Consider the following 27971-nt stretch of genomic DNA (forward strand, 5'->3'; position numbering starts at 1 on the left):
CCAGAGAAGGGAATCCCCCCATTTCCTTGGGAGAGTGTGGTTGTGGCAGGGACGTTTCAAATGCAGTCTCCGTCCCCGCCCCCATCCACACACCCCAACCGCAGTCTCCTGCCAGGGAGGAACAGGGCAGTCATCCATGGAGAGGGGAGGGGACTGGGGAACTTTCCACCAATCCTCATGTTTCCAGACACATTTCACACCCCACCCTGAGAGGTACTTAGTGCCTCCAAGTCGGCCTGATTACCGTGGCATTTCCCTACTGCAGGGTTGCGTTTCACTCTCTGGCCTTCTCAGCTTCCACTTGCCCGTCTGCTTTCCACTCATCAGCTCCCATCTCCTTCTCTTCCTTCTGAAGAACTGGTTAATTGGAAAGTCTTAAGAATTTCATCCTTTATTATCATGTTACTGTGGATTCAGGAAGGAGTGAAAATAAGTGTATGTTCAACCTGCCATTTCTATCAAGCACTTTAGCTTTTACCTTTTCTTTTTAAACATTTATTTATTTATTTGAAAGTCAGAGTTACACAGAGAGAGGGAGAGGGAGAGGGAGAGGGAGAGAGAGAGAGAGAGAGAGGTCTTCCATCCGCTGGTTCACTCCCCAAATGGCCACAATGGTCAGAGCTGGGCCGATCTGAAACCAGGAGCCAGGAGCTTCTTCCGGGTCTCCTATGCAGGCGAGGGGCCCAAGAACTTGGGCCATCTTCTATTGCTTTCCAAGGCCATAGTGGAGAGCTGGATCAGAAGTAGAGCAGCCGGGACTTGAACCGGCACCCATATGGGATGCTGGCACCGATTGCCGGCACCACAGGTGGCGGCTTTACCCACTATGCCACAGCACCGGCCCCTGGGCTACCTTTTCTAAAAGTATTTCTTTGGGCTAATTTCAGTAATGGAACCAGTATTTTTACTCATTTATGATTTTTACCTTCACTTAATAAACATTTACTCAGCACCTACCATGTGCTGGACACTCTACTAGGCAATGACACAAGGGATAGGGAGAACAAGGATCATGGGCTGAGAGGCCAAGGGTCCAATGTCAGCTCTAACAGCTCTGGGGCTTTGGACAATTCCCTCGTGTTGTCTGTATCTACCCATTTGTTAAAAACTGGGAGGTAGGGGCTGGGCCTGTAGTGTAGTAGGTTAAGCATCCACTTGCAGTGCCGGCATCTCATATGGGCACCGGTTGAAGTCCTGTCTGCTCCACTTCCGATCCAGCTCCTTGCTGATGCCCTGGGAAAGCAGTGGAAGGCGGCCCAAATGCTTGAGACCTGGCAACCACGTGGGAGACCTTGAAGAAGCTCCTGGCTCCTGGCTTCAGATCAGCTCAGCTCTGGCCATTGCAGCCATCTGGGGAGTGAACCAGCAGATGGAAGACCTCTTTCTGTCTCTCCCTCTCTTTGTAACTCTACCTCTCAAGTAAATAAATAAAATCTTAAACAACAACAACAACAACAAAATCTGGAAGGTACAGGTGGGATGAGAAATAACACCTATTTTGTAGGTTTATGAAGATCCAAAAAATACATAGGAATCAGGGCCGGCACTGTGGCCCAGCGGGTTAACGCCCTGCCCTGAAACGCCGGCATACTATATGGGCCCCTGTTCTAGTCCCAACTGCTCCTCTTCCGATCCAGCTCTACTATGGCCTGGGAAAGCAGTGGAAGAGGGCCCAAGTGCTTGGGCCCCTGCACCCATGTGGGAAGAAGCACCAGGCTCCTGGCTTCGGATAGGTGCAGCTCCATTTGGGTAGTGAACCATCAGATGGAAGACCTTTCTTTCTCTCTGCCTCTCCTCTCTCTGTGTAACTTTGATTTCAAAAAATAAATATATCTTTAAAAAAAATACATAGGAATCACTAAACTCTAGCCAGAGGATGGCAGTCACCGAATAAAGGAAAGTGTTTGCTATTTTTGTAGCTGTGGATAGGAAGTTATTTCACAACTTACCAAAGACTAAGTAATTTTAATGCAAATGAATGTAAATCCTACTATGGAAGTCCTAGATGCTTCAGGACAGCCTGGCAGAGAACCACTGGCTCTGAGTGTGTCAGGGGAAGCCCAGGGTGGCTTCCTCAAAGAGCGGGTACACGTATTCTTGTGAATAAGGAGACTTGGGATGGTATCAGGGGACCCCAGGTAGAAGGAATGGCAAGAATAAGACCCAGGCAGGAGAAGGCACGCGGTGTCAGGAAACGTGGTGGGAGGGAAGGAAGGCCTGAGGGCCGAGGCTGTGTGCTGTGACCAGATTTGTACTCTAGCAAGGAAACCTGATGGCCTGCAAGACGGGATTAGAAGGGTAGGGGATGATGGTGAATCTACCGCATTACTCCCGCCAAAACCAACCACGCTCTGAGCGAAGGCAGAGGCAACGACCGGTGAAGGGAGGGAGACCGAGGGACAGACTTGAGGAGCTTCACCAAACACGGGTGCTAAGCTGTCTGTGGCTGTCAACGTTCTCGCTGCTTCTGGACACACAGGTGAAGTGAGGCATGGCCATGAGCCCCACTTGAGCCAATGGAACCGGAGGGGAATGACACAGGGACGCTGCTGGGCGGCTGCCTTTCTGAGCCAGCGTGTGGGGTGCCCGCCCCTTTTCCGCCTTGCTGGTGACCACAGAGGCACACGCTGAGCCGACACCTCTGTGGGAAGCTGCTCTAGTGGGACAGCAATCCACAAAGCGCTCCTGCGCACTGAAGCAAGCACGCCGCAGGTGAGAGACACTGTTGAGGCTTTGGGACGCTGGGATTTGGCAGGCAGTTACCACAGCATAAACCAGCCCAACTCGGCTAACACAGAGTCCAGTTTAATATCATGGTGCTTTTGCAGACATTCCTCTGCAAAAAGTGGCCAGGAAGACTTCCTTTTTAAATGTTTCAGTGTCACCAGGGCTGAACACTACTTGATGTCTAAGGCTAATATTTCCCTCCAAGGAGCTTGCATGAACCTTGAATATTCTTGCATGAACTCTGTGTACATGATGCCCTGTGTCCTTGGTACAACTGGCCTAACAATATGAAGATCAAATAGCAGCTATGCTGACTAAACTGACACACGCCACACAGCCTACAAATCGTTTCACAAACTGCCTCTTTCTCCCTATCCTGAGCCCATGAAATAAGGACTTTTACTCTGTCTCACAAATGAGGAAATAAATACTCCGCAAGGTGAAGGCACCAGGATCGTCCATCACAGGGGCTCTAGAGCCCTGGGCGACCACTGGCACCTCGGCACCTACCTCCTCACTCTTGGGGAACCTTCATTCCAACTGCTGTTCTCCGGGTTCCTACATTTTTCTCCTCCTTTTCCTAGTTTCTGTCTCCTCACTTACTTATGTTGTTTAAAAAATGTTTGAGAGGGGAGGGAGGGAGGGAGGGAGAAAGAGAAAGAAAGGAAAGAAAGAGAACACTCCATCTACTGGTTCACTCCCACAAATGCCTGCAACAGCCAGGAGGCTGAAGTGGGGGCCAGGAACTCAATCCAGGTCTCCCACGTGGGTGGCAGAAACCCAACCTCTTGAATCATTCACCATCGCCTGCCAGAGTCTGCACCGGTAGGAAGCTGGAGTCAGGAGCTGCAGCTGGGCATTGGATCCAGGCACTCTGATGTGCAGGGTGATGTCCTAACCAGTAGCTGAACGGCTAGGCTAAACACCTCCTACATTCCCCCAGTTATGTCTTAATGCTGAGTTGACTACGTTACAACTGAAAACACAGCCTCAAAACTCTGTGAGTCCTTCTGGCCAAGGTCAGAGGCCCTTGCTCAGTCTTCTTCCTGTCTGAGTTTTGGCAGCTCCCACAGTGCTTGGGGCTCCTTGTTCTCCTCTAGCTTTCTTACTGCCTATGTCTGGCTCATCTGTGGGTTCCTCCTCCCTTCCTAACCAGGACCTCCCTCAGCCACCTGCCCTCAGTGTCTGTTGGCCCCTTACTCCTTCCAGCCTCCTCTACCTCTAGCTGATCTGGAATCTCATTTCTGGCCTTGAGCTCACACCTAGATTCTGTTGCACAACCGCACCCCAACAGACAAGCCTCAAACTCAACTCTCCCTGAGGAAGCAGCTTCCCCTTCTGACTTCTCAATTTCTGTAGATGACTGCATTCTTCTCTCCACCGCTTGGGAACCTTGACATTTTCTGTGCTTCAGCCATTCCCTGCTATGCCCAAGGCCATCCCACTATCTGCCAACACCACTAATCTTATCTTGAAAGGCCTGCATCCTTCTCTCTCCTACCAACACCCAGTGCCCACAGGACTAAGTCCAAACTCCTCCTGTCTTGGATTTAGGACTGTACATGATGTGACCTCGTCTTCCTCCCCTGCAGACCTGGGACTTTCTGGTATAGTCAGACAGCCTCTGTCACGCCAGATCATGGCCTGGAGCTGGCACGGAAGCAATTATGATGGGACAGGTAAGTTTATTAGCAAACAAGATCAAAGGGCAAGACTGAGTGGCAGTTCCAAATGCTATGCAAACAGTATCAAGTTCATCTTTGCAAAGTACAAGCGAGCTGGTCAAAGTCCAGCCATATGAAGATGCACGGAACTGGGAGACAGCAGCAGAGTGGCTGTGGGGTCAGCCAGGGACATGACTATGAGGAAGTGTGCCGGTGGCGGTAGGCCTCGGCTGTCTTCTTCCTTTGGTTGAAGTGGAGGGCCCATAGGACAGAAGGACACATGAGGATGGGTGAAGAGTGTTGTCTGAAAGTCCAAACTGGTTTTCTGCCAGAGACACTTGCTTAAATGGCTGGTGTCACTGGCTCATGCTCGGGCCAACCTCTGGCTCTTTATACTGACTCACCCACTCAGAGCCGAGTAATCTTTCAGGATCACGCAGTTCCTCCTCATCCAAGGTGGCATAATAACACCTCCCTCCTTCGCAGAACTCCTTCATTGCTTACCTGAATTACTTATCCTGACACTTGAATCACATGTTCCCACCAAGACAATCTACGGACATCAGTGTGTACCAACTACGGAAGAAGTGGTAAGCCTCTCAGGATACAGGTGTGGAGAAGATACACGTGTGTAAAGTCATCGTTAACATCTTGCTAGGGGAGAGCAAAAGAACCAGAAGGTAGGTGAAAGGTAACAGATGCCTGCAGAGCTAGGATTTCAGAAGGCCTTGAAGGGCGGGCAGCATTCTGATGGAAAGACAATGTGGAAGTAGAAGACAAAGAATTGGGTGTATGTATACAAGGTGGCAAGTATGGTGTGCCAACAGCAAACAGACTGGAAGAGCAGGTTATGAAGTATTATTAATTGACTGGTTATAAAAATACACATTAATTGATTTTTTTTCACTGAGAAGAATCTTCCTTTATTCAAACACCAAGGAAGGAAAAGTCCATACTGTTTATGGCTTGGGCAGGTTTCAAATTAAAAAAAAAAAAAATTTTTTTTTTAATGGAGTTTCTTCCTTCAGCGTATTAAGGAATTGCCGAAACACCAGTTGTGGGTGTTGTCAGCAGGAGAATTTCCTATCACAGGAAAGTCAGGTTGGCCAAGGCAGTGACACTGGTACCCAGTGGGAAGATGGAAAAATACATAATCTGCTGCTTTTCACTGAACTCTGCCTTCCTGGGAGGCCGCAGATGGTTCTGGACCAACAACTGAGCTGGAGGTGAGGTTTCCGAAATGCTTCAATTACAGACTCTTGTAATGGCTACCTTGTTAGTTCAGCTCTCTGGCTTGACGCCATGGAGCCATGCTGTCCCAGGAGCTCACTCTATGATTAGGAAATGACACCAGGTAGACAGCTGGGGTGATTCACAAGCTGCCACGATGGCTGACTCATTCCTCCAGCTCACTGTGACGCTGCAGGCGGATCCCAGGCGATGTCAGTCACTGGGGTGGCAACACAGTGGCACTAGGGTCCATCATGCCGAAGCAAGGACCCCAGTTTTCTGTACGAGGAATAGCTTCCTAGAGGTGTGTGGATGGAGAACGTTTTCCTTGAATAGATATTATACCACCTAATCGATTCTGATCCTGAAGCCCAGTGCCCACAACAAGCTCCCTCTGCAGGACAGTGTTCCTGACAACGCTGGAGAAGCCTGGGTTTCTGAGGGAGTGCCTGCCTTCTCCACCCTCTGCTGCTCCAGAAGAAGCTGGGGCATAAAGTGGTCATCTTTTCACTCCCTACCCCCATGGGTGACTGGCACTGAGTTCAGGAATCCTACTTTTCCTACCCTCTAGAATATACTTTCAAAGTCAGCTGACTGTCTTAATTATACTTTATCCAAAGTACATTCTGCTTTATGATATAACAGATACTATCTACCATAGTAGAGGGAGCTTGTGCCAATAAGCAGGCAGAGAAAGAGAGCAAATTTGAGATCAAAATTGGTAACCTCTGGATTTACAGGATCAATAAGACATGAGAAGTCCATAAAATTTAGCTGTCCTCAGGAATTTTAGACTTTCTAGAGAGTGAAGTTCATTTCTTGCTTCTGGATATTGAAGCAATTTTCAGTCAACTACATATCAGAGAAAGATCGTAAAAGTGGATCTTACTCCAGCGAAACCCTGTAAGGTAAATTTGTCCTAAATAAAGTAGTTTAAGTAAAGTTAAAAGTTAAGGACGATGGTGAATCAAGACAGACCTGGGAGCCTAGCCCGGCAGAGGGATGATTGGGCAATGGGACCCTGTGTGAGGAGCCATCCGTATGACCCGGCTCTGCCACTGTGTGATGCAACAGTTGTAGCACATGCTTCTGCTGCTTCTCTGATACACACGGAGCCCTGAAGCATAAACCCAGGCATGATGAATAGGGGAGGCAGGAAGAGGCTCATCACTGTTTGGAAACTGCCACTGATGCTTTTTAAAAAAAAATTTTTTTTTTTTTTGACAGGCAGAGTTAGACAATGAGAGAGAGAGACTGAGAGAAAGGTTTTCCTTTTCCGTTGGTTCACCCCCCAAATGGCCACTATGGCCGGGGTGCTGCGCCGATCCAGGAGCCAGGTGCCTCTTCCTGGTCTCCCACGTGGGTGCAGGGCCCAAGCACTTGGGCCACAGCAGAGAGCTGGACTGAAGAGGAGCAACCGAGACAGAACCTGGCGCCCCAACCGGACCTAGAACCCGGAGTGCCAGCGCTGCAGGCGGAGGATTAGCCAAGTGAACCGCGGCACCAGCCATGCCATTGATGCTTTTAAAGACTACAGGGCACATCACAGATGAGCCTTCTTCTGTTTGAGCTAAGCTGAAGGATTCTTGCACATTTTGGAGACTTTTAGATCTTTCAAGCCTCAGCAACTCCTGCAAGAAGGCAGGAATGAGAAGATACAATCTGGCTCAAGGTCAGAGAGAGTGGATGCATTTTGTGGTAGACTTGGCTTGGTTATTTGGATTCAGTATGGGAGGCCTTTAAGATGGTGGCACTTTCCTCCCTGGTGTGACCAAGGCAGACACCGTATAGGCGGGCAACCTCCCAGAGTTAAATTAAACCTTGCCCCTGGCAAACTAAATACCCACCACCAAGTACACCCCTACTCGTAAGAACCTCACCATCTATCTGACGGCAGAAGACACTCATTCCTGTTTTCTGGGACTTCTCCAGTATGAGCATGGCAAAGTCCATACTCTGGGCACCTGTCAGTCCTGGGCAAACTGGGATGTCTGGTCAGTCTAGTGACAGAGAACAGTAATTCAACTTTCTCACCTTGACAGTGTCAGTTTGGACAATTTTTATCAGAAACACAGTTATTGGGGCTGGTGCCATGGCACAGTAGGTTAATCCTCTACCTGTGACACCGGCATCTCATATGGGTGCAGGTTCGAGTCCCGGCTGCTCCACTTCCAATCCAGCTTTTTGCTATGGCCTGGGAAAGCACTAGCAGATGGCCCAAGTGCTTGGGACTCTGCACCCGCATGGGAGACCCAGAAGAAGCATCTGGCTCCTGGCTTTGGATCGGTGCAGCTCTGGCCGTTGTGGCCATTTGGGGAGTGAACCAGTGGGTGGAAGACCTCTCTCTCTGTTTCTCCCTCTCACTGTCTGTAACTCTCATTTCTTAAATAAATAAATAAGAAACAAGTTATTTCAAGCTGAAGTCATCTGAAAACTGACTTCATTGAAGGTAATCAGTACGTGGGCCCAATAAAGATGATTTTCAGCCTTTCAGCTCTCAAGAACTTTCTTCATGAGAGTTTTCAGGTCAGTGCGCTCTGAAGGTCTGGTGGTGACGCGGTCAGGGCACTGGAGCACCGCAGAGCCTCTTCCGTCGTACTTCGTGTACCACGAGCGCTAAGGAAATACTTGCACTTGCACGGCTCGCCAAATGGATAATTGGGTCAAGACTTTGGAAATTGGGCCTTCGTCCTGTGAAAAGGACAAAGCTGCACAGTTCGGCCAAGGAGGAAAGACCTAAATCTGATCTGGAATGTCTGTGACCAAGAGGGAAATATGAGGACTTTAAGCCCAACATAATGAAATTCTTTTCAGCTTTAGCTCACTCTGAGGAGGGTCTTCAAAAAGATTGTGGAAAAAACAATGCCTGGGTTTCAAAATTTTGCTTTTTTTTTTTTTTTTCCCATAATGAAAAGTTTATAGAAAAACGGAGATAATTATTGTACTCCTGCTAAAATCACACATAATCACAGTATCTTGGTAGAGTCACTAAGATTCCTGAACTTACGATAAGGCTCCCTATGAGAAAACACGGCCCAGGAGGCTGTGAGGGTCACCAGTGGTGCTTTTGTCTACAGATCAGCCTTCTGGGGGTCCGGCCTCCCCTCTAGCACTGCTGATCTGCTGACACAAAGAACCGCTGTCTGAGCGTGGCTGAAACCGTGGTAATCCTGCAGTAACACTTGACATCCACAAAGAATCTGAACTTTGAACTAGCCGGTTCTTCTCTTCTTCCCGTAAGAGTGGATGTAGTAAATCTCTAGCCAAAGACATGCTGGAGGTCCACAAGTCCACCACTCCCCTAGCAGTAGCCAATTTTCTTTCTTCAATTTATTTATTTGAAAGGGAGAGAGAGAGAGAGAGAGAGCACGTGCATGTGCGTGAGCGAGTGCACTCCCTTCCACTGGTTCACTTCCAAAATGCCTGCAAGAGTTGGGGCTGGTCCAGGATGCAGGTCTCTCATGTGGGTGGCAGGGACCCGATTATTTGAGTCAGCACCTATCACCTACTGCCTCCTGGAGAGTGCTTTAGCAGGAAACTGGAATGAGGGGCACAGCTGGGGCTCAAACCCAGGCATTCCAGTAATGGATGTGCGTGTCCTAACCCGCATTTTATTAGTTTATTGCCTTATTTATTTTTAAAAATTTATTTATTGGAAAAGTAGAGGAATGGGGGTGGTAGTAGGGAGAGTCAGAGAGAGAGAGAGCAAGAAAGAGAATCTTCCATGTACTATCTCACTTCCTAAGTGCCTGCAATAGCCAGGTGGGGGCCAGGCCAAAGCCAGAACTCCATCCAGATTTCCCACTTAGGTGGCAGGAACTGAAGTCCTTGGGCCATCATCTGTTGACTCCCAGGTGCATTAGCAGGGAGCTGGATTGGAAACAGAGGCAAGACTCCATCCCAGGCATTCCCAATAATGGGATGTGAGAGTCCAAAGAGGCTTAACCTGCCCTGCCACAATACCCGCCCCCAACTCCCTATTAGCATATTAAAGGCCGCATTAAATGCTTGCCTGAGATTTCACAACTTTTTTGTACCAAAGTAAACTCATTTTTAAACTCAATTTGCCATTTACTTTTATGATCGTATGAATAATTTGTACTGGCTCCAGCATTGTTACCTAGGAGAGGCCCCAGGAAGGGTGGCAATCTGACTCAGAAGACATCCTATGAAGCTGCATCAGCCTCATGTTTTAAGACTGAGAAAACACTGACTGTCCACATTAAAGATCTTAACCCCAGCCTCTGCCTTAGCACTTCCACTGCCAATACCGGCCTTGTAAAAGGAGGCGGGGAGGCGAAGTGCAGGAGAGTAGGAGTTTGCATAATGAGTCCTGTGCTCTTTAGATCTGGAGAAGAACTGCACATCCTAGACTCTCACAGAGAGGTGCTCTTGTGTAGGGTACTTCCAGTTACTCAATGCTTCCTTGCTACATTAGGACAAAAATAGCACATCTTGCACATCTATGACAAATATAGCTATATACATAGAAACAGGCTTTTATCTGGGGTAGACAAAAGAAACATGGGCATTTACTATTAGGAAGTGAACATGTAGGAGAGCAATTGAGAGGGAGCTGGGACTGCCAGAGGGAAAAATTCAAAGGAGATTTGAAGGTGGGCGTCTGGCCTAGCAGTTGAGACATCAGTGTTCCTTGTTGCAGTGTTTTGGATTGATTCCCAGGTCTGGCTCCCAACTCCAGCTTCCTACTAACACAGACCCTGGGAGGCAGCAGTTGCTGGCTCAAGCAGTCGTATTCCAGCCACTCATGTCGAAGACCTGGATTGAGGTCCAGCAGGTGGGGCATAGGAGAGAAATTGTGGGCCTCTGGGGAGTCAGCCTGCAGATGGAAGCTTGTGCTTTATCTCTCTCTGTTCCTCTGCCTCTCAAGTAAATAAAAGGAGATTTGTTCAGTCTTATCAGAAATAGGAAGCACAGTTGTGAGGAAATCAATAAAAAAATGATGTGTCTCAAGAAAATTTACACAATGAAAAAATATTGAGAAAATGACCTTTTAAAAATCCTTCGCAGGGCCTGGTGGTGTGGTGAAGTGGGTTAACCTGCCACCAGCAACGCCGGCATTTCATTTGGGTACCATTCCAGTCCTGGCTGCTCAACTGATCCAATTCCCTTCTGATGCACCTGGGAGAGCAGTGGAGGATGGCTCAAGTGCTTGGGCCCCTGCCCCCTCATAGGAGACCTGGATGAAGCTCCAGACTCTTGGTTTCAGCCTGGCCCAGCCTGGCCCAGCCTGGCCCTTGTGGCAATTTGGGAAGTGAACCAGCAGATAGGTCTCTATCTCTCTCTCTGTCTCTGCCTTTTAAATAGCTAAAGTAAATCTTAAACAAACAAACAAACAAACAAAAAACTTCTCAGCAACTCCCAGAGATCCTCAATATTCATGAACTAAGACCACTGGATTACTATTGGTAGGAAACTAAAGACAGGAACTACTAAAGATGAGAACAACATTTCAAGGGGATTCTTGTTTGGGTCTCAGGTGCTGAGGAGTCAGGAAAAAAGTGGGGAAACCACAGAAGAGGAACCCATGCTGCTCTATGGAAAGGGTGTAGGATTTCTGCTATTCTCTTCTGTCGGGAGCACCTTCCAAGAGAAAACACCCAGAGAGAGCTCTGGGCACAGCAGAGCCAAATGTTATTTCTGGCTGGGTGTGACCATTGCATTGAGTTTCAGGTGTCACTCAAACCCACAGAGAACAGCAGTGCCCAGTTCTTGTTCGCATGAGTGGCAGCTGGATGACCCTAGCTGTATTTTGATCTCTGGGCAAGGAAGCACTCCTCCCCACGCATGTGGCTCTGGCTTTGATCATGCTGCTTCCTTTCTCTAGACCTGCAGGGGCTCCTGGGTGTTGCAGGCATCCATTTTTTAGGCTTCTCTATTGATTAAGTGCTCCATCATGCTTCTTAGCGACAGCACAACCCACACAACAAGCCTGCTAAGGAGTGAAAAAGGAACAGCCTGACATCCCACAGGGAGATGTATAAATTTTAATTGTAGGCTCCCAGACACAGGCACCTGCTGCCTGTCTTCACCTTTTTTTTTTTTTTTAAAGATGTATTTTATTCACTTGAAAGACAGAGTTACAGAGAGAGGCAGAGACAGAGAGAGAGTGGCCTTCCATTCATTGGTTCACTCTCCAAATGGCCACAATGGCTGGAGCCGATCCTATCCAAAGCCAGAAGCCAGGAGTCTTCCCTGGGTCTCCCACATGGGCACAGGGGACCAAGGACCTGGGCCATCCTCCACCGCTTTCCCGGCACACCAACAGGAAACTGGATACAAAGTGGAGCAGCCAGGACTTGAACCAATGCCCATATGGGATGCAGGTGCTGCAGGCCAGGGTTTTAACTCGCTGTGCCACAGCGCCAGCACCCTGTCTTCACCTTTTAACCCAGAGCTGATGAAAGAAACTTGAGCCAGGCCCATAGAGAAGGGTGGTGGTTGCAAACTGCCATTTGCTCATACATGGGGCTGCCCTGAGTTTAAGACCAAAACAAACAAACAAACAAAAACCCAAAACTAACACCAAAACCAAAAACAATCAATCTTCTTCCACAGACAGGAAAGAGGAGACAGTCTCCCCAGATAAACAAACCTCTGCCAGAGTGAAAGATACAACTGCTTCTTCAGAGTATCACAGAACAAGCTGGAAACAGTGCAGTTTCTTGTGCCCAAGCACTCGCAGCAAGTGAGTTTCCATAAACACAAGTGTTTATGGAAAATAAAAGGCAGGACAGCATTGGTTTGGAACTGCCAGGGATCCAGTGGTCTCCCTAAATGTGTGGCTCTTGGTTTGTGGAAAAGAGAGACAGAAATTCTCACGAAACAAGAGGGAGCATGAAGAAGCCACTATAAGCTGGGGGACCACACCCTAGGACATAGAAGTGGGGCTCATTCTGGCAGGGGTGGGTGGGGCAGGTCAGGGAAAGCTCAGAACTGATGCTCCTCATCTTTAAGTTTCTCTTGCAGGCAGAGTTAAAGGAGCTTTGGTGGGGAGAGAAGTGGATTTGGAGTAGTCAGGGAATGAGTGACAAGGCTGGACAAGCAGGCTGGGGTCACACTGCTGCGTGCCTTGGGTGCTGGCCTGTTTAGGGAAGCCAACTTGAGTGGCATTATGACACACAGGTAGGTCAGAGGAAGGGAGGTGGCTGGGGACACTCCTGTAAAAGTCCGTGGGAGTGGCAGTTATGCAGCTGAACACCTAGGCACAAGATCCTGTGCATTTTACTGTATGTAAACGACAGCTCAAACAGTAATCAAATTAAAAAGTCCAGTAGAGACAGTGCCAGCCTGTCCCAGAGTGTGGGGTATGAGGATGGTTAGGAGGGAACAGGCACACAAGAACTCTCCTCCTGAGGGTCCTTCCCCAGGGCCCCTCCTCTGGGAGGCCCTCACTTCTCTGATGCTAATTGATGAAGCAAAGGTACCAAAACTGGAGGATGCTGGTGCCTGGGGGCAACGGAGGAGCTCTGCCTGCTTCATCTGACGTGGAAGGAAATCAAGGACCACAGGAGCCCTCGCTCTGTCCAGGATCCAGAGCTCTTTAGGGGTAGACTCCAGGTTTATATGCTAGTTCAGTCTCAACACAAGCTTTCGATCCACACCACTGCTGCCGAGAGCCACGAGCAGAGCTGAGCGGATGACAGAATTCGACAGACAGAGTGTTGGCAACGTGGATCTGTAAATGTTCATGGCACACTAGTGTCAAAGCAGTTACCAAACACTACACGAGAGAACTTCAGAAAGTTCATGGAAATTGTGTTTTTCGAAAAACTGTGCATGACTTTCAAGGTTTTTTTAATATCAAAATAAATTTATGGTTTAATTCCATTTTTCCAGGAACTTCATTTTTGTAAGTTCCCTTATCTGGGTTTTGTGAAGGGGAAGTGCATGCAGAAGAAAAACCCAGCAAAACAGTCATAGCACGTCACCTGTGAGCAGGGGAATTACCGATGATTTTTGTGTGTGCTTTATTTTCCATTAAGAAAAGGAATATGCATTGGAGTTTTTATTCAGGAAAACACTGGAGATTCCTATCACCACCAAGACTTCCTCATAATTTGCAACTGAGCTTTGGCCTGATTGTTTCACTGAAAGCAAACACTATGAGAACAACAACAAAAAAAGACTCACTAGGTAAACACTGACCTGCTGCTAAGTGAATAAGAGACACAACATCCCACTGAAGCAGAGTTTTCCCTTGGACATTAAAGGATTCACTTACACTGTATCTTTGGGTAAACTGCCTTCAAACAGATCCTTACTTTCATAATATGCTTTACAGTTCACCTTTCACCCACTTTTTTCTTATCCCAGCACAGCGAGAAGATATTTTCTTCTTATCACGTAAGTCATACTGACTGGCCACCTGGAGCCAGCATTCCTGAGCTTGCTGTGAATCGGCTGAGTGGACTTTGCTGCCCGGACAGCGTGGGTGAAGACAGGCTACAGGCTTCTGCACAGGAGACAGTCCCAGGAGCGGCACTCTCACCCACAACAGATACGTCTCCTGCCCTCAGCTCCAAACATGAGAGGCTACTCCAGATGTGACTTCCAGGGAAAGAAGGAACGTCAAGGGACAGTGGCTTCTGACCGAGCGATCAAAATACAAAGAGGAGCATTCGGGAAGGAATGGCCACTCGGGGGCCAGTCCTGCTGGTGGCTCTCAGCATGGCGGGCCTCCTCCTGCTCTTTGCCTTGCTTCTCTTGCCTGCACCCTGAAGAAAGTCCTGGTGCAGGACTTCCCGGGGGGAAGAAGGCAGTTTGTGTTTGGTTTCCTACTCTGCTACTCCCCCATCCTCATCCTTCAAATGACAAGAAAAATGAATCTAACCTCCAGGCTGTCAAGAGGATTAAATGGCACAAAGCCTATGACAGGTACTCAACACATTTCAAATAACAAAGAATGAATCATGTGACAACACTGTGGTGAGGTGCCACATGAACGCAGGACATGCTTACTCCTAAAGAACTAGGAACCAGAGGCCGGTGCTGTGGCCTAGCAGGTAAAGCCGCCACTTGCAGTGCCAGCATTCCACATGGGCTCCGGATGGAGGCCCAGCTGCTCCTCTCCTGATCCAGCTCTCTATATGGCCTGGGAAAGCAGCAGAAGATGGCTCAAGTCCTCGGGCCCCTGCACCTGCATGGGAGACCTGGAAGAAGCTCCTAGCTCCTGGCTTCGGATCGTCACAGCTCCAGCTGTTGCAGTCATCTGAAGACTGGAAGACTACCCTTTCTCTCTCTCTGTAACTCTGTCTTTCAAATAAATCTTCAAACAAAGCAAAACAAAACTAGGATCCAAATCAGAAATAAGAGGCAATTTAAAAGATGGAGGGAAAACAAATGAGCCCCTTTGCCCTTTAATTATCTGTCATGTTCAAATCAAGAGTGCTAGGCAATTTTAGCTGTTTAAATCATGTTCCAACATGCTCAAGAAGGCCACTCCCGCAATCAAAGGAACAGGTCTTAGAAGCAAACAGTTTCTGGGGAAACTCATCTTCAAACCAGAGCTAATTCCTAAATAAGCATCAGCTCTGCTTTTAACCTAGGCTCTCTCTGACCCTCCACCCTGCCAATGCAGGCTTTGCCAGGAGAGAACATGGCAACTAGCCAATGACCAGGGGGCTCCACGTTGATGCCACTGGCTCAGGTTGGTGCTAAATCACCAAATCCAGGGAGACGGCACCAGGGATGCACCTCCCTACCAGCAGGTAGGTGTGGGCCATTTCAACAGAGGACAAGTGGTATTGGGTCAGCACCTTAGGTTCATTGTTGCTAGGGGAAGGGAAAAAAACCCAAGAGAAACTGTTGGGTTGAATGTGTCTAGACTATTTTTTGAAGCAAAGTAAGAAAAGAGGTGAAAAGCTGCCATAATCAGCTTTTAAAAATACTTAGAACAATTAGTATGAAATCAAATCTTATATACTATTTTTCCAAAGCCTGGGCCATACAGCTTTTCTGTGGCTTCTTTCCTCTAATTATTCAGCAACCAATACTGGGTACGAATTTGCAGGCATTTGCATAGAGACTTGCAGGGTATTTAATTCCTTGGTTTTCAAAAACTCTCTAAAAATGAGATGATGAAGGAAGCAGGTCTTTGGTCCCACTCAATCTGAAAGGGGGCACCAATGTCACTAACCAGCCCAAATGAGTGAGTTATCCTTGCTAAGTATTGAAGAAACAGCTAAAATTCAAATACGAAAAATGTTGGACAATGCAGACTTTAGTGCAGTAAGAACAGCACATCTTTAGTCTGATGCCTGATTGTGGAACCTTCTGGAATGTGAAGTCCCCTCAGCAGGGGCAGTTCCAAATCCCAAATCCTGACTGCATGCTATTCATGGCACTCCACCAGTCTCTGACTTGGGAGTCACAGCATCACTGTCATAACTTCCGCACATGAACACCCAGAGCTCATAGCTGACCACAGCTCATCACTGTCGCCTAACCACCTGTGAAAATTAACTGGACATCCAAACCAGACAAAGCAAGAACACGAACTCTCAGACATCTTAGACTGTTGCCCATCTGTCTGCTTTTAGAAGAGAATCATTCACCCAGGGTCGCTGACCCCCAAAGGAGAAGGTGAGGGGTAATATCAGGTTAGAGGGGAAAGTTTCTGCTACTCTATGAGAACTAGAAACTCTGCCGGTTGTGTGCTGCTCTCCAAGCAGCTGCAGGCCTATGAGGCTGCACACAGGACAGAGCAAGCCACAGAGCAAGGCAGCAATGGCGAGAGAGACATGAGAAGGGCACAGAATGCTCTGTGTGGGGCTTGGCCCATGCCCCAGAGAACACACAGGCACCAGCAAGGACGTACTTAACACCGCACTGCTTCAAAACGGTGGTGTAGACCTCTTCATTCTAAACTGTTCTTTCCCATACCAGAAGCAGAGATCACCCTGTCACCTCTAAAATACAGATCCGGGCTTCCACAGGACAACCTGGTTTTCGTAGAATGGAAGTTCTTTTTTAAAGTGCTTTCTAACTAGCTAAAGCTTGGTACATTTTTCAGTAAGGCATGTGAAAACTACCCACAAATTGTTTTGTGCTTTCTTGCATATTAATTATTTTGGGTAAGGATGGTTCCTCTTTCTTAGAACTGGCAACAGGGCATTTGCTAAAGGGCTAGAATATTGTCCAAGGTTTCTCCATTTACCTTGAAACGACTACTGTTTTCTGTAGAGCCCTTGGCATGGATGAGGACATCATACTGTGGAAGAAGGGATGTTTCCAGGCAACAAAGATGGGCTTCTCTCTCCTACCCTCTTGGATTCAAATACCAGATTGCTATCAAGACTGTGGCTGTTTTAACACCAATGACACTACTTCCAATGACGCCTTAAAACATGGTACACGAGATTCTTCTCTGAACATGCAACAAAGCCACGGAGGTGGGTAAACAAAGGAATGGGGTGTACTCACTCTTTGGTCAGAAGAGGACAGGACTTCAGCAGAAAGCGGGAGAGCCCCGAGTCTTGAAAGTAGAGGTCGGGAGGAGCCGTGGGGCTCTTCAGGTTCAAACACCGGACAATTACGTACAGCACAGCAGCCACGGCGGCCAGCTTCACCCCATCAAACACGGCCGGCAGCTCCGGGGTCTCCAGCATGGCGTTCATCTTGCTCTAGGGAGCAGAGGCACACAGTGGGTTTCACAAGCACAGCAAGGTGGGTAGAGCACACTGCATTACAGAGGCACGTTGTGCTAAGAGACAGGCCAACGACAGGTGCCATGGGCCAGATGTGCCCATAGGGACCACCCAGGCAGGCACCCATCAGCACCCTATAGCTGTCAGTGGACTGGCAACAACTCAACTCACACATACATAGTCCTGAGTGCTGGTAAAAGCAGTACGGTGTTGTTTGCCATTTTTTTAATTGCATGAGCATTTTCAAGAGAAGCACATTGCAAAATTAGGCGAATGGTGCTTTTTTGAGAGTGGGAAAAATTAAGACTGGTCAGAGGGACTCCTAGGAGCAGGACTGGGGGTAGTACTGTGATTTCTGTTCACAGGCCACCTTGAACCCCTGTAGGCTTACCCTGCACCTGGTACACCAGGTGTGTGTTAAGTGCTATGTTTATAGCCTTGCATGAAAATATGAGATGGGGTTGCTGGAGCAGGTGCAGCCTGGCCCCACCTCTATTTTCACAGCAAGCTGAGATACAGCACCCTCGGCTTGACTTAGCCACCTGCTCCACGGAGGCACTGCTGCCGACTCCAGTTTACACCCAGCCCAGGGTGCAGTGTCCTGGCTCCTGGGGTTCAGGCGATGTGAAATGCAGCTTGGTCAACTATTATTTTTTTTTCCTGTAGAAGGTAACTAACTTGGCCTCTAGTCCAAAATTAGGCCAACAAGTGGACCAAATTCAACTAGTAGACCAAAATTTTTTAAAATTGGGAGTACATGGGACAGCGCTGTAGCACAGCAAGTTAAAGCCCTGGCCTGCAACACTGGCATCCCATATGGGCACCCAGATCCTTGATAATGCACCAGGGAAAGCAGCAGAGGATGACCCAAGTGCTTGGGCCACTGCACCTGCATGGGAGACCTGGAAGAAGCTCCTGACTCCTGGCTTTTGGACCAGTCCTAGCCATTGCAGCCATTTGGGGAGTGAACCAGAGGATGGAAGGCTTCTTTCTCTGTCTCTACCTCTCTTTGTAACTCTGCCTTTCAAATAAGCAAAAAATAAATCCTTTAAAAAATAAAATTGGGAGTACAGAAAATGTATATGCAAGCATGATTTTTCTTTTAACTCTTAACCTTTGATCTTTTGAGGTGGCTTTACCTTATATACAAAACACCCCCACAGAGCCGTACTCCCAACACACACAACCCAACATCAACAACAAAAGCAACAGCAACAAAAATCCAGCATTTTTCTTGCTGTTCAGAAGAAAGAGAACCTCAGCTGCTACCTTAAAAATCAGGGAAACCACAAGCTAATAAGAAGGAGAAAATGGCAACTTGCACAGCCTCGGTAACTATGGCAACAGCTTCCCTTGGAATGGCTACAAGTAGCTTTGGCAGAAAACAGTCATCATGAGAACTCGGCAGCCAATGCTGGAGACAGAACAGGCAGAGCAAAACAGTCCCCAGAAAAATGTGTTCGGGTGAAGTGGACTGAACTCTCCTGACACACAGCGCATCCAGAGAGGACTCAGACATCTTTTTTTCTAAACTCAAGGCAGCTCTGGCAAATACAGGACCTCAATACACTGCAGACAATCTGGTCCGGGCTCCCAGCTTGGAGAGGATCACAGCTCCTTAAGCAGCCTTCCACCATAGGAGAGACAATAATTGTTAAAACCTGACATCAGGCTGGCGCCGCGGCTCACTAGGCTAATCCTCCGCCTAGCGCGGCGCCGGCACATCGGGTTCTAGTCCCGGTTGGGGCGCCGGATTCTGTCCCGGTTGCCCCTCTCCCAGGCCAGCTCTCTGCTGTGGCCAGGGAGTGCAGTGGAGGATGGCCCAGGTGCTTGGGCCCTGCACCCCATGGGAGACCAGGAGAAGCACCTGGCTCCTGGCTCCTGCCATCGGATCAGCGCAGTGCGCGCCAGCCGTGGCGGCCATTGGAGGGTGAACCAACAGCAAAGGAAGACCTTTCTCTCTGTCTCTCTCTCTCACTGTCCACTCTGCCTGTCAAAAAAAAAATAAAAATAAAAAAAAAAAAAAAACAAAAAGAAACAAAAACCTGACATCATTTAGAATTGAGGCTAGGCCTTAGGAACTTCAACAAACAGATAGTTTACTTACTTCCTTTCTCTCTTTCTGAAATCAAAGGTTAAAGTTCATGCATGTGTAGAGTTTCCTAGTTCCCAGGTTTAGTTAAGACTCTCAAAGGGACCTAGGGCCTAAAAGGGCTCACAGGTTTAACTCACAGCTCTCCTCCCTCACCTTGCCAGAGCCTGGCCACCTTGCTAGTGAGACCAAAGTTAAACAAACAGCCACTTAACAGAGATTTTTAAATCTAGTAAGTGGAGGGCCAAAACCAAAATCCATCAGGAATTCCAAAGTTTCTTTGACTAAATGCTGGCAATACAGACCAGAAACAGAGTAATACAAGAGCTGGGGGTTTTACCAGTCTCCCTGTTGGTCTAGAAAAGACTTCTACTCACTGCTAACAAACAGGAGGCAGAAAGGAGAAACAGAACTCGGAGTCTTGGCCATACATACCTATGTCACTTCGTCCTTTCACTGAGAATATTAATTTTCCTTGAAGAGCTGTACAGTTGGGCTGGTCAGGTCAGATCTCTTAGTCCAATTAACCTAAAAACTGAAAAGATTGCATGGTGATTTTTTTTTTAAAGAAAGAGAAAGAAGCCACTTAACTGAAACCTAAGCACAGTCCAAGTTTCCCTGCATTTAAAGTCCTTTAAGGAAAAAGACAATTTCTTTAACAACATGTGTACCCAATTCCCGGATGTCTGGCCATTTTACCAAACTCATTGGTGGAGGCCTTTGTGAACCAAGCAGGACTGACAGGCGCTCTCTGGTTTCCAGCACAAGCTGACTGCTGAGCTCCTAACTCTGGCTAAAGCAAACTCACCCTGCTTGTATCCTTTACTTCGTAACATAACCTTCACACATGCCTAACGGGGCCGGCATCATTTCTGTGTGACCAGGCCTTCATTCAGATCAGCGCAGCACAGCCAGTGGAGCCGTTCCTTTTCTCCCAAACATTCAGCAGTGAGAGCAGAAATACGGGCGGGGAAAGTAAAAGGCATAGATGGAATGACAAACAAGGCAGCAGAAACAGAACAGGTAGGGGCTGCAGCGCCTGCCAGCTCTGGATCCAGACCAGGGGACAGAGGCTGGCGGCAGGCAGGGAGGTGGGTGGCACTCGGAATGAAAAGGGCTCAGTGTGAGACAGGGAACCAGCACTGAGCCCACTGGGAGACAAGCAGCAGAGGAAGCAAAAACGAGAACATGCAGGGAACAGAACATGTTCACAGAGCTACGTAGGTGCCAAGCACCGTTCCTCACACTGTACACATGCCCAGTGTTTCATTCCTCACATACCCTACGAGGTAGATCTTGTTGGTACCCCATTTTACAGAGAAGGAAACTGAGGAAGTTTAAGTATCTCACGCCAGGACAAATGGTTGGTGGGTACAAAAGCCAGGATCCACCCTTGGCTACATAGATGGAAGCAGGAAAGGTAGGGAAAGAGAGAGAAGCAAGCTGGTACAGAGAACACAAACGAAATGCCAAAGGTTTGCCCCAAGGTGCAGTGCAGTAAAGAGAGAGCTGGGATTTAAGCCCATTTGCGTCTGATTCCACCACATGAAAAATGACTGACAAAACCAAAGCCAGAGAATCAATTAACCTTCACAGTGGCGTTGCTCAACTTCAGATTTTCACAATCTCTTCATAATGAGGTGACTTCAAAAAGTTCATGGAAAATGAAATTAATGGAAAAAGAAGTCAATCCATCATCCCACCCCTCATTTTAGACTTATGTATTTGAAAGGCAGAGTTACAGAGAGGCAGAAGCAGAGAAAGACATCTTCCATTCGCTGGTTCATTCCCCAAATGGCCACAATGGCTGGAGCTAGACAGATCTGAAGCCAGGAGCCTCAAACTCCTTCCAGGTCTCCCACATGGGTACAGGGGCTCCAGGACTTGGGCCATCTTCCCCTGCTTTCCCAGGCACATTAGCAGGGAGCTGGATCAGAAGTGGAGCAGTCAGGACTTGAATCGGCACCCATATGGGATGTTGGCACTGCAGGCAGTGGCTTTACCCTCTATGCCACAGCACCAGCCCCAAGAAGTCAATTTTACTGAAGAAGAAAAAAATGTGGAAACCCACACATACAGCAGGTCTTCAAAAAGTTCATCAAAAATGCATAATATGAATAAACTATGCATGGATTCAACACCTTCTTGCACCCCAAATAACCTCATCTCTTAATTCCATTTTCCATGAGCATTGTGAAGTATTCTGGGATAAATCTGCCACAGCTGACAGTGAGGCAGGGACTGCAGAGAAAAATCTACAGCACGGACCAGACCCAAGACCCTGAACTGGCAGTACCAGGGTTGTGTTGCATTTGACTGCCATTTTGAAAAACTGAACTTATGAATTGGCAAGTTACAAACACCAGATTTCTGATGAGTGTATGCTTCTGGTTTCCCTTGAAAAAACAAAATCAGAACATTTGGCCGAACAGGGAGCCAGCATTCTCATATGGGGACAATGAGTGGAGCCAGGCTGCCGCTGTCCCCTTCAGATCTTCAGACAGGACATGTTCTCTTCTCATCACTGACCTCTGGCTTACTTTAGACGTTTAGAACCTGAATGGTTTGGGTAAGCATCTGAATATGAAACCCTGGTAGAGAACTACTGAAGGTCCCTTCTAGTCCTGGGTAACTCTATAATAATTGAATATTCAAAAATATTTTTATTGGACCGGCACTGTGGCATAGTAGGCTAAGCCTCCACCTGCACCTCCAAGTGCTTGGGCCCCTGTACCACGTGGGAGACCCAGAAAAAGCTCTTGGCTCCTGGCTTTAGGTTAGCCCAGCTCTGGCTGCTGTGGCCACTGGGGAGTGAACCAGCATATGGAAGACCTTTCTATCAGTCTTTCCCTCTCTCTGTCTGTAAATCTGCCTCTCAAATAATGCACTTCAAAAATTCATGGAAAAAAGAATTACAAGGGAAGTTTATTTTGATGCAAACATTTCTGAAATCCATGCATATCTTCAAAAAGTTCATGGAAAACATGTATCATTAAAAAGAAAACACTCTGGATTTCATTTTTTTTTCCACCAAAATAAATGTATCTTTTTGTTTTCCAGGAACTTTCTGAAGTACCCATGTATACCCATAGAGAAAGATTTGAAAATGTGTAAGACTGCTGATTGTTTCCCAATAGTTAAGTTTCTTGTGTTATTTTTCTTATCTGACTTTAGTAGCAGAAACCTGGGAAATGTGCCTTGCTGGAGAAATCTAGACTGCAGCCTCCCTTGCAGCTCAGTGAGTCCAGGTGACTAAGTTCTGGTCAGTTCTTGTTTTTTTTGTTTGTTTGTTTGGTTTTTTTTTTTTTTTTTTTGACAGGCAGAGTGGACAGTGAGAGATAGAGAGACAGAGAGAAAGGTCTTCCTTTGCCGTTGGTTCACCCTCCAATGGCCGCCACGGTTGGCGCGCTGCAGCCGGTGCACCGCGCTGATCCGATGGCAGGAGCCAGGTGCTTCTCCTGGTCTCCCATGGGGTGCAGGGCCCAAGCACTTGGGCCATCCTCCACTGCACTCCCTGGCCACAGCAGAGGGCTGGCCTGGAAGAGGGGCAACTGGGACAGAATCAGACGCCCCGACCGGGACTAGAACCCGGTGTGCCGGCGCCGCAAGGCGGAGGATTAGCCTAGTGAGCCGCGGCACCGGCCCAGTTCTGGTCAGTTCTACAAGGTTGCTCTGATTTTTGGGGGAGGCCCCTAAAAGGCAGGAAGTTAAGACTTCTCCTGCCCCTTTCCCTTCCTGCATCTCTGGCCATGAAGTGACCTTGAGGTCACCCCAGGAGCCCCATTAAGAGGACAGCAAAGCAGATAGAAGTCTGGGTCCCTGATGATCCAAAGGAGCAGGCATATCAGAGCTGGATCACCTGCCTCAGGATTTCTTTAACCTGAGAGAACAGTATACCCTACTGTTCTTTCTGGACCATTTCACTCTGCAATTTCGGACAGTACAGAGGAAATATTATATTCCCAAATCTCTATGAATGCTAAAATCACTGGGGTTTATAAGAACATTGACAAAATCCACAATGACTTCAAATATTTTTTGTTAATAAAAAAAAAAAAGCAACTAACAAAATAAAATATCAACTAACAAAATCTAAGAAGAAATTTTAGAGCCCTGGATTAGGAAAGCCCATACGTCAACATCTACCACAATTGTGCATGCGATGAAGTGTAGAATGTACAGGACCCTTCTGAGTGTGCGGGTGTGGAGGGAAACCTGGTTAGGTCTGTGGTTCTCCAAAATGGGAAGTGAGCTAACGGGTATCATGCTCTCCCCTCCAGAAGCACGCCAGACACTCAGCGGAAACAGGGCTTTTGTGGTATGGAATCATAAAAACACTCCGTGGGACTTTATATAAGGGGACCTTGAGTGATGTGATAGACAATGTCCTCCCACAACGTGTTTTAAATAGCGAATGCAGTAGAGAATTAACTTCATCAACCCTCGAAAAATGCCAAGGTTTTAACATTTAACTCAATTCAGGGTTAGCAAACCTGAGAGGTTTTAATTGTTGTGGTCCAAATATGCAGCCTCCATCCAAGGCTTGAGCCTGCAGTCCTGAGGCACAGGCCAGTTCTTTGGCACATTCCTGGGGCCTTGGCTTTGAAGGCTTATGAACCTGATGACCTACTGTGTGCCTAGCATTGTACAGCGCCACAATCCAGTGGAATCCTCATTTCAACTGGGGAGCAGAGAAGCTCATGTTAAGGCTAGACTCACTGGTACTTTAGAAACTTGAAGAATAATTAGTCCAGGAAAAATACTAACCAGGAAGGACTTGGAGCCACCAGATCTATACACAGTTCAGTACAGTATATAGGATTTGGAGGTCAAGTATGAGTGAGTGTGTGTGTGTGGGTGTGTGTAAAGTGCACATAAATGTATGAAACCAGGAATCTGCAGTCAATTTTAAAACAAAAATCTTCATATTCATTTTAGTTGATCTTGTTGTGTTTTATTTTACAGAGTTCATTCTTTTCAAGTCTGACCTGACACTAAACACTAAAATATTCTGAAACCTGTTCTGGACATAACAAACCCAGATTTCACTGCACTGTTTTGTGTGCCCTGCCCCATTCTGAGCAAGGGTAATCCAGGTAAAATGAACACCAGACAGCCTAGACAGGGGAGGGGAGCTGCACAGAACGGCTGGAGGATGGCATAGTCCAGGAGGGAAAGGAAGCGTCCTTCATCCTCAGCCTGATCTCCATGGCCACCTCGGGCTGGGCTTTCTGGGCACCTGGATCAGCCAGCCAATCCCACACCTCCCACACCTCCCTTGCCCCCACCAGTCATTATATGAGTGACATTCAGATGCTACAAATGGTAGTTAGAATTCCATTTGTAGTACAGGAAAAAAGGAACCCACAGTGCTGCCAAACCCCAACATCTGGTCACCAAAGGGACCCTCATTAGTGCCTGCTCCTCCTGGCTGATGACTTTACCAAGTCTCTTAACCTCTGGGGCCCTAAGGACCTCATTTGGAAAACAAGAGGCTCAGATTAGAAGTCGATGATACCAAAGGTCCCTTTGGCTCAAAATGCCTGAGGTTCTAAGGCACAGAATTGCAGTCCTTGGATGGAGAGCACAGGAATAGAACCATCTTTGTACTTTGTAACAGAAAATGGCCCATTGTCCAACCTGCTTCGCAGAGCACCATACCAAACACTTACAGGAACTAAGACCCCTCAGGCTCCATGGTCTTTTCTTAAACAAAAGTCACACATTTTCAGCTACGTCATTTACACCAGTAAGCCCATCATATTCAGTTAGTGCCCCAAAATATTAGCTATTACCATCACCACTAAACTCTCCTCCATTTTAACCTCAATAATGACTTAATCTGACAGGTAGAAATGACTGTAAAAGGTATCCTTTCCCAAGCAACACAGAGGCCTCATCCACAATGAAGTAACCAGCTCACTGATGTTTTGGCCTCCTGCAACAAGTTTAAAACTAACGCCAGGACATACTCCCGAGTCTCGAAAGGGAGACCACGTCAGACTTAGTAAGTCAACGGGTAACTATGGTGGTCACCGAGTCCCCTCCACAGTTTCCTGATGAGTTGCTCCTGTTTCTGGGTTCAAGGGGGCTCCTCGGCAATGCAAAGCTGGAGGCCCCTCTTTCTGGAACTCCTCCTGCCGAGGGGTCTTCTCTCCTTCCCTTAGAAAGGCTGCCCCCTCACCTGCACCTCCTCCCCGCAGGTAATTCCACTCTTGCGTGGCCTGGCTGCTCTGGCCAATGTCAATGCCTGGAAAGAAAACCCGAGGCCAGCATGGGAAGCCTTTGGCGGGCGTCCTTCCTTAACACCGTGCAAGAGTGTCAGCAGGAAGATGGCAGAGGCCACACACACTGCACAAAACCCCACGTCACCACAACCTTTCAGACTTCCGGTTGCGACTTAGATAAAAAAGTGGTCAACCCTAAAAGTAGGCACTGTGACATCTCTGGGGAGGAAAAGGGCCAAGACCCCCCCCCCCCCGCCGCCATTTGTCTAAAGGAGTCAGAGCTGTCACAGCTAAAAAAAAAAAATAGCAATTCTACAGAACAAATCAATCAGAGGAAGACAGCTGAGAAAAAGCCTGTGCCCCTTTCTATGTTGTTGTTGTTGTTTTAAGATTTTAAAGATTTACTTATTTATTTGAAAGGAAGTTACAGAGAGAGAGAGAGAGAGAGAGGGAGGGAGGGAGGGAGGGAGGGAGAGATATCTTCCATCTGCTGGTTCACTCCCCAGATGGCTGCTACAGGGCTGGGCCGGAGCTAGGAACTCCATCTGGATCTTCCACATGGGTGGGCTGGAGCCCAAGCACTTGGGCCACCATCTGATGCCTCCCAGATGCATTACCGGGGAGCTGGATTGGCAGCGGTACAGCTGGGATTTGAACCAGTACTGATACAGGATGCCACAGCTGCAGGCAGTGGCTTAATCTGCTGTGCCAAAATACCAGCCCTGTAACCTTTTCAAAAATACGTCTCTGAATCATTCACCACCACGAGGTGGGACAGCCTTGGAGGCACTGCCAGGAGGCTGCGGACAACGACCCAGAGAACTGGACACCCTTGGATGGCTTAGGCTCCTTCCTCACCTCCCAGGGAGGTTTAACGTCCCTGGGGGAGCGAGACCTTGGTCAGCAGCTCCCAACCCAACTCCTCCGTGCTGGTGCTGGTGCTGGTCCAGGCCTGTGTGTCCTCCCACAGACAGTGCTGTGGGATGCAGTGTTCAGGGTGCTCGAGTCAAAGACCCATTCCCCTCCCCGCAAATGATGGGAAAGCCCAGACAACTGTGGGGCCAACGATGTTTTCAAGACTTGCCGAGAGACACTTTATTCCAGAGAATGAGCACTGAGCGCTTTCCTGCGGTTGACTCAGGCCAGGGCCCAGCCTGGAGGTCAGAGCAGGCTGGGGCGCTGGCAAGTGACTGGTGGTGGGAGGGTGAAACCAGCAAGGAAGGAGAAAGGCCCGGCTTACCTCCTCACCCAGCTCCTGTGAGGAGGTGCGAGGGCTCAGACACACACGGTTGGGTCAGAGAGCAGCAGAGGGATTGACAGATCATTAAATGCATTTATATTAATGCTGCCCTCACTGTGTCCAAAATTAAGACTCTGAAATGGCCTTTTTGCATAAGCTGACTCGGGAGGTAACACTTTTAACCAAATCCTTCCACACAGTCACACACACAACATGGCTAAAATTTCAGAAAATGGCCTACAAGTTCCCGGTGTGAGGAACGTTACCCAAGGCAAGAAAACGTGAACGTTGCATTTAAATGTCAGGAATGGCTACTAACCCACGAGCTTTCACCGAGGAAAATCACTTCACTAAAAATATCTGAAGACTGAGTCACTGGTTAAACAGGAACATTTAACTGAGCGCTCTTCGCTCTTCGCCTTCTTCCAAACAAAGGGAGGCCAGCCCCTCCCATTAGCAAATGACCCTGCTGAAACACTAGTTCTTTCTACTGGAGAACAAATGGGAAAAGCACTTAGTAAAATCACAAATTGTTTCCTTTACCACTGAAAAACTAATAAGTTTATATCCGAGAAGAAGCAACAACAACAACAAAATCATAGCCAGCGGTTTAGTAGTCAAGATGCTGATGAGGGCACCTGTGTCCCACATCACAGTGTCTGCGTTTGACTCCTGCCGCTGGCTCCTGACTCCAGCTTCCTGCTAAAGCAGACCCTGGGAGAGGAGGCAGCAGTGGTGGCTCAGGTGGTGACTAAGTTCCTGCTATCTGCATGGGACACCTGGAATGTTATTTCCAGTTCTGGGCTTTGCCTGCCCTGGCTGTTGTGGGCATTTGCGGAGCTCTCTCTGCCTCTCAAATAAATAAATAAATAATTTTAAAACATCATAATCCAGGTGATTCCACTATGGAGTTTCTATAATTTTCCAAAAAGACAGACACTTTAACAACGAGATTTGGGGACCAGCGCTGTGGTATAGAAGGTTAAGTCTCTGCCTGTAGTGCCAGGATCCCATATGGGCGCCGGTTCAAGTTCCGGCTGCTCCACTTCTGACCCAGCTCCTTGCTAATGCTAATATGCTTGAGAAAGCAGCAGAATATGGGCCAAGTCCTTGGGCCCCTGC

At 48.0% G+C, this 27971-nt stretch overlaps 1 protein-coding gene and 1 long non-coding RNA gene across 27 annotated transcripts in view; both read right to left on the reverse strand.

Annotated features, from left to right (window-relative positions):
* Positions 1-17060, reverse strand: part of LOC138844733 (uncharacterized) — a 36641-nt gene extending 19581 nt beyond the window's left edge. Inside the window, exon 1 of the long non-coding RNA XR_011381004.1 lies at positions 245-17060. This is a non-coding gene — a long non-coding RNA (uncharacterized lncRNA). The remainder of the gene's footprint in view (positions 1-244) is intronic.
* Positions 1-27971, reverse strand: part of LOC127482730 (monoacylglycerol lipase ABHD2) — a 709665-nt gene that overhangs the window by 446630 nt on the left and 235064 nt on the right. For 19 of the 26 annotated variants that reach the window (XM_070054462.1, XM_070054456.1, XM_070054448.1 and 16 more), the window contains 2 exons: positions 19818-19917; positions 17067-17266 (listed from right to left, as the gene is read on the reverse strand). The exons of the other annotated variants lie outside the window; for them this stretch is intronic. In XM_070054462.1, coding sequence (XP_069910563.1) covers positions 17067-17260 — 194 coding nt within the window. In that variant the 5' untranslated portion in view covers positions 17261-17266; positions 19818-19917. The remainder of the gene's footprint in view (positions 1-17066; positions 17267-19817; positions 19918-27971) is intronic. 26 annotated transcript variants of the gene reach the window in all.

Source organism: Oryctolagus cuniculus, chromosome 12 (assembly GCF_964237555.1).
Source record: "Oryctolagus cuniculus chromosome 12, mOryCun1.1, whole genome shotgun sequence".
In the NCBI taxonomy this organism is placed as follows: Eukaryota; Metazoa; Chordata; class Mammalia; order Lagomorpha; family Leporidae; genus Oryctolagus; species Oryctolagus cuniculus.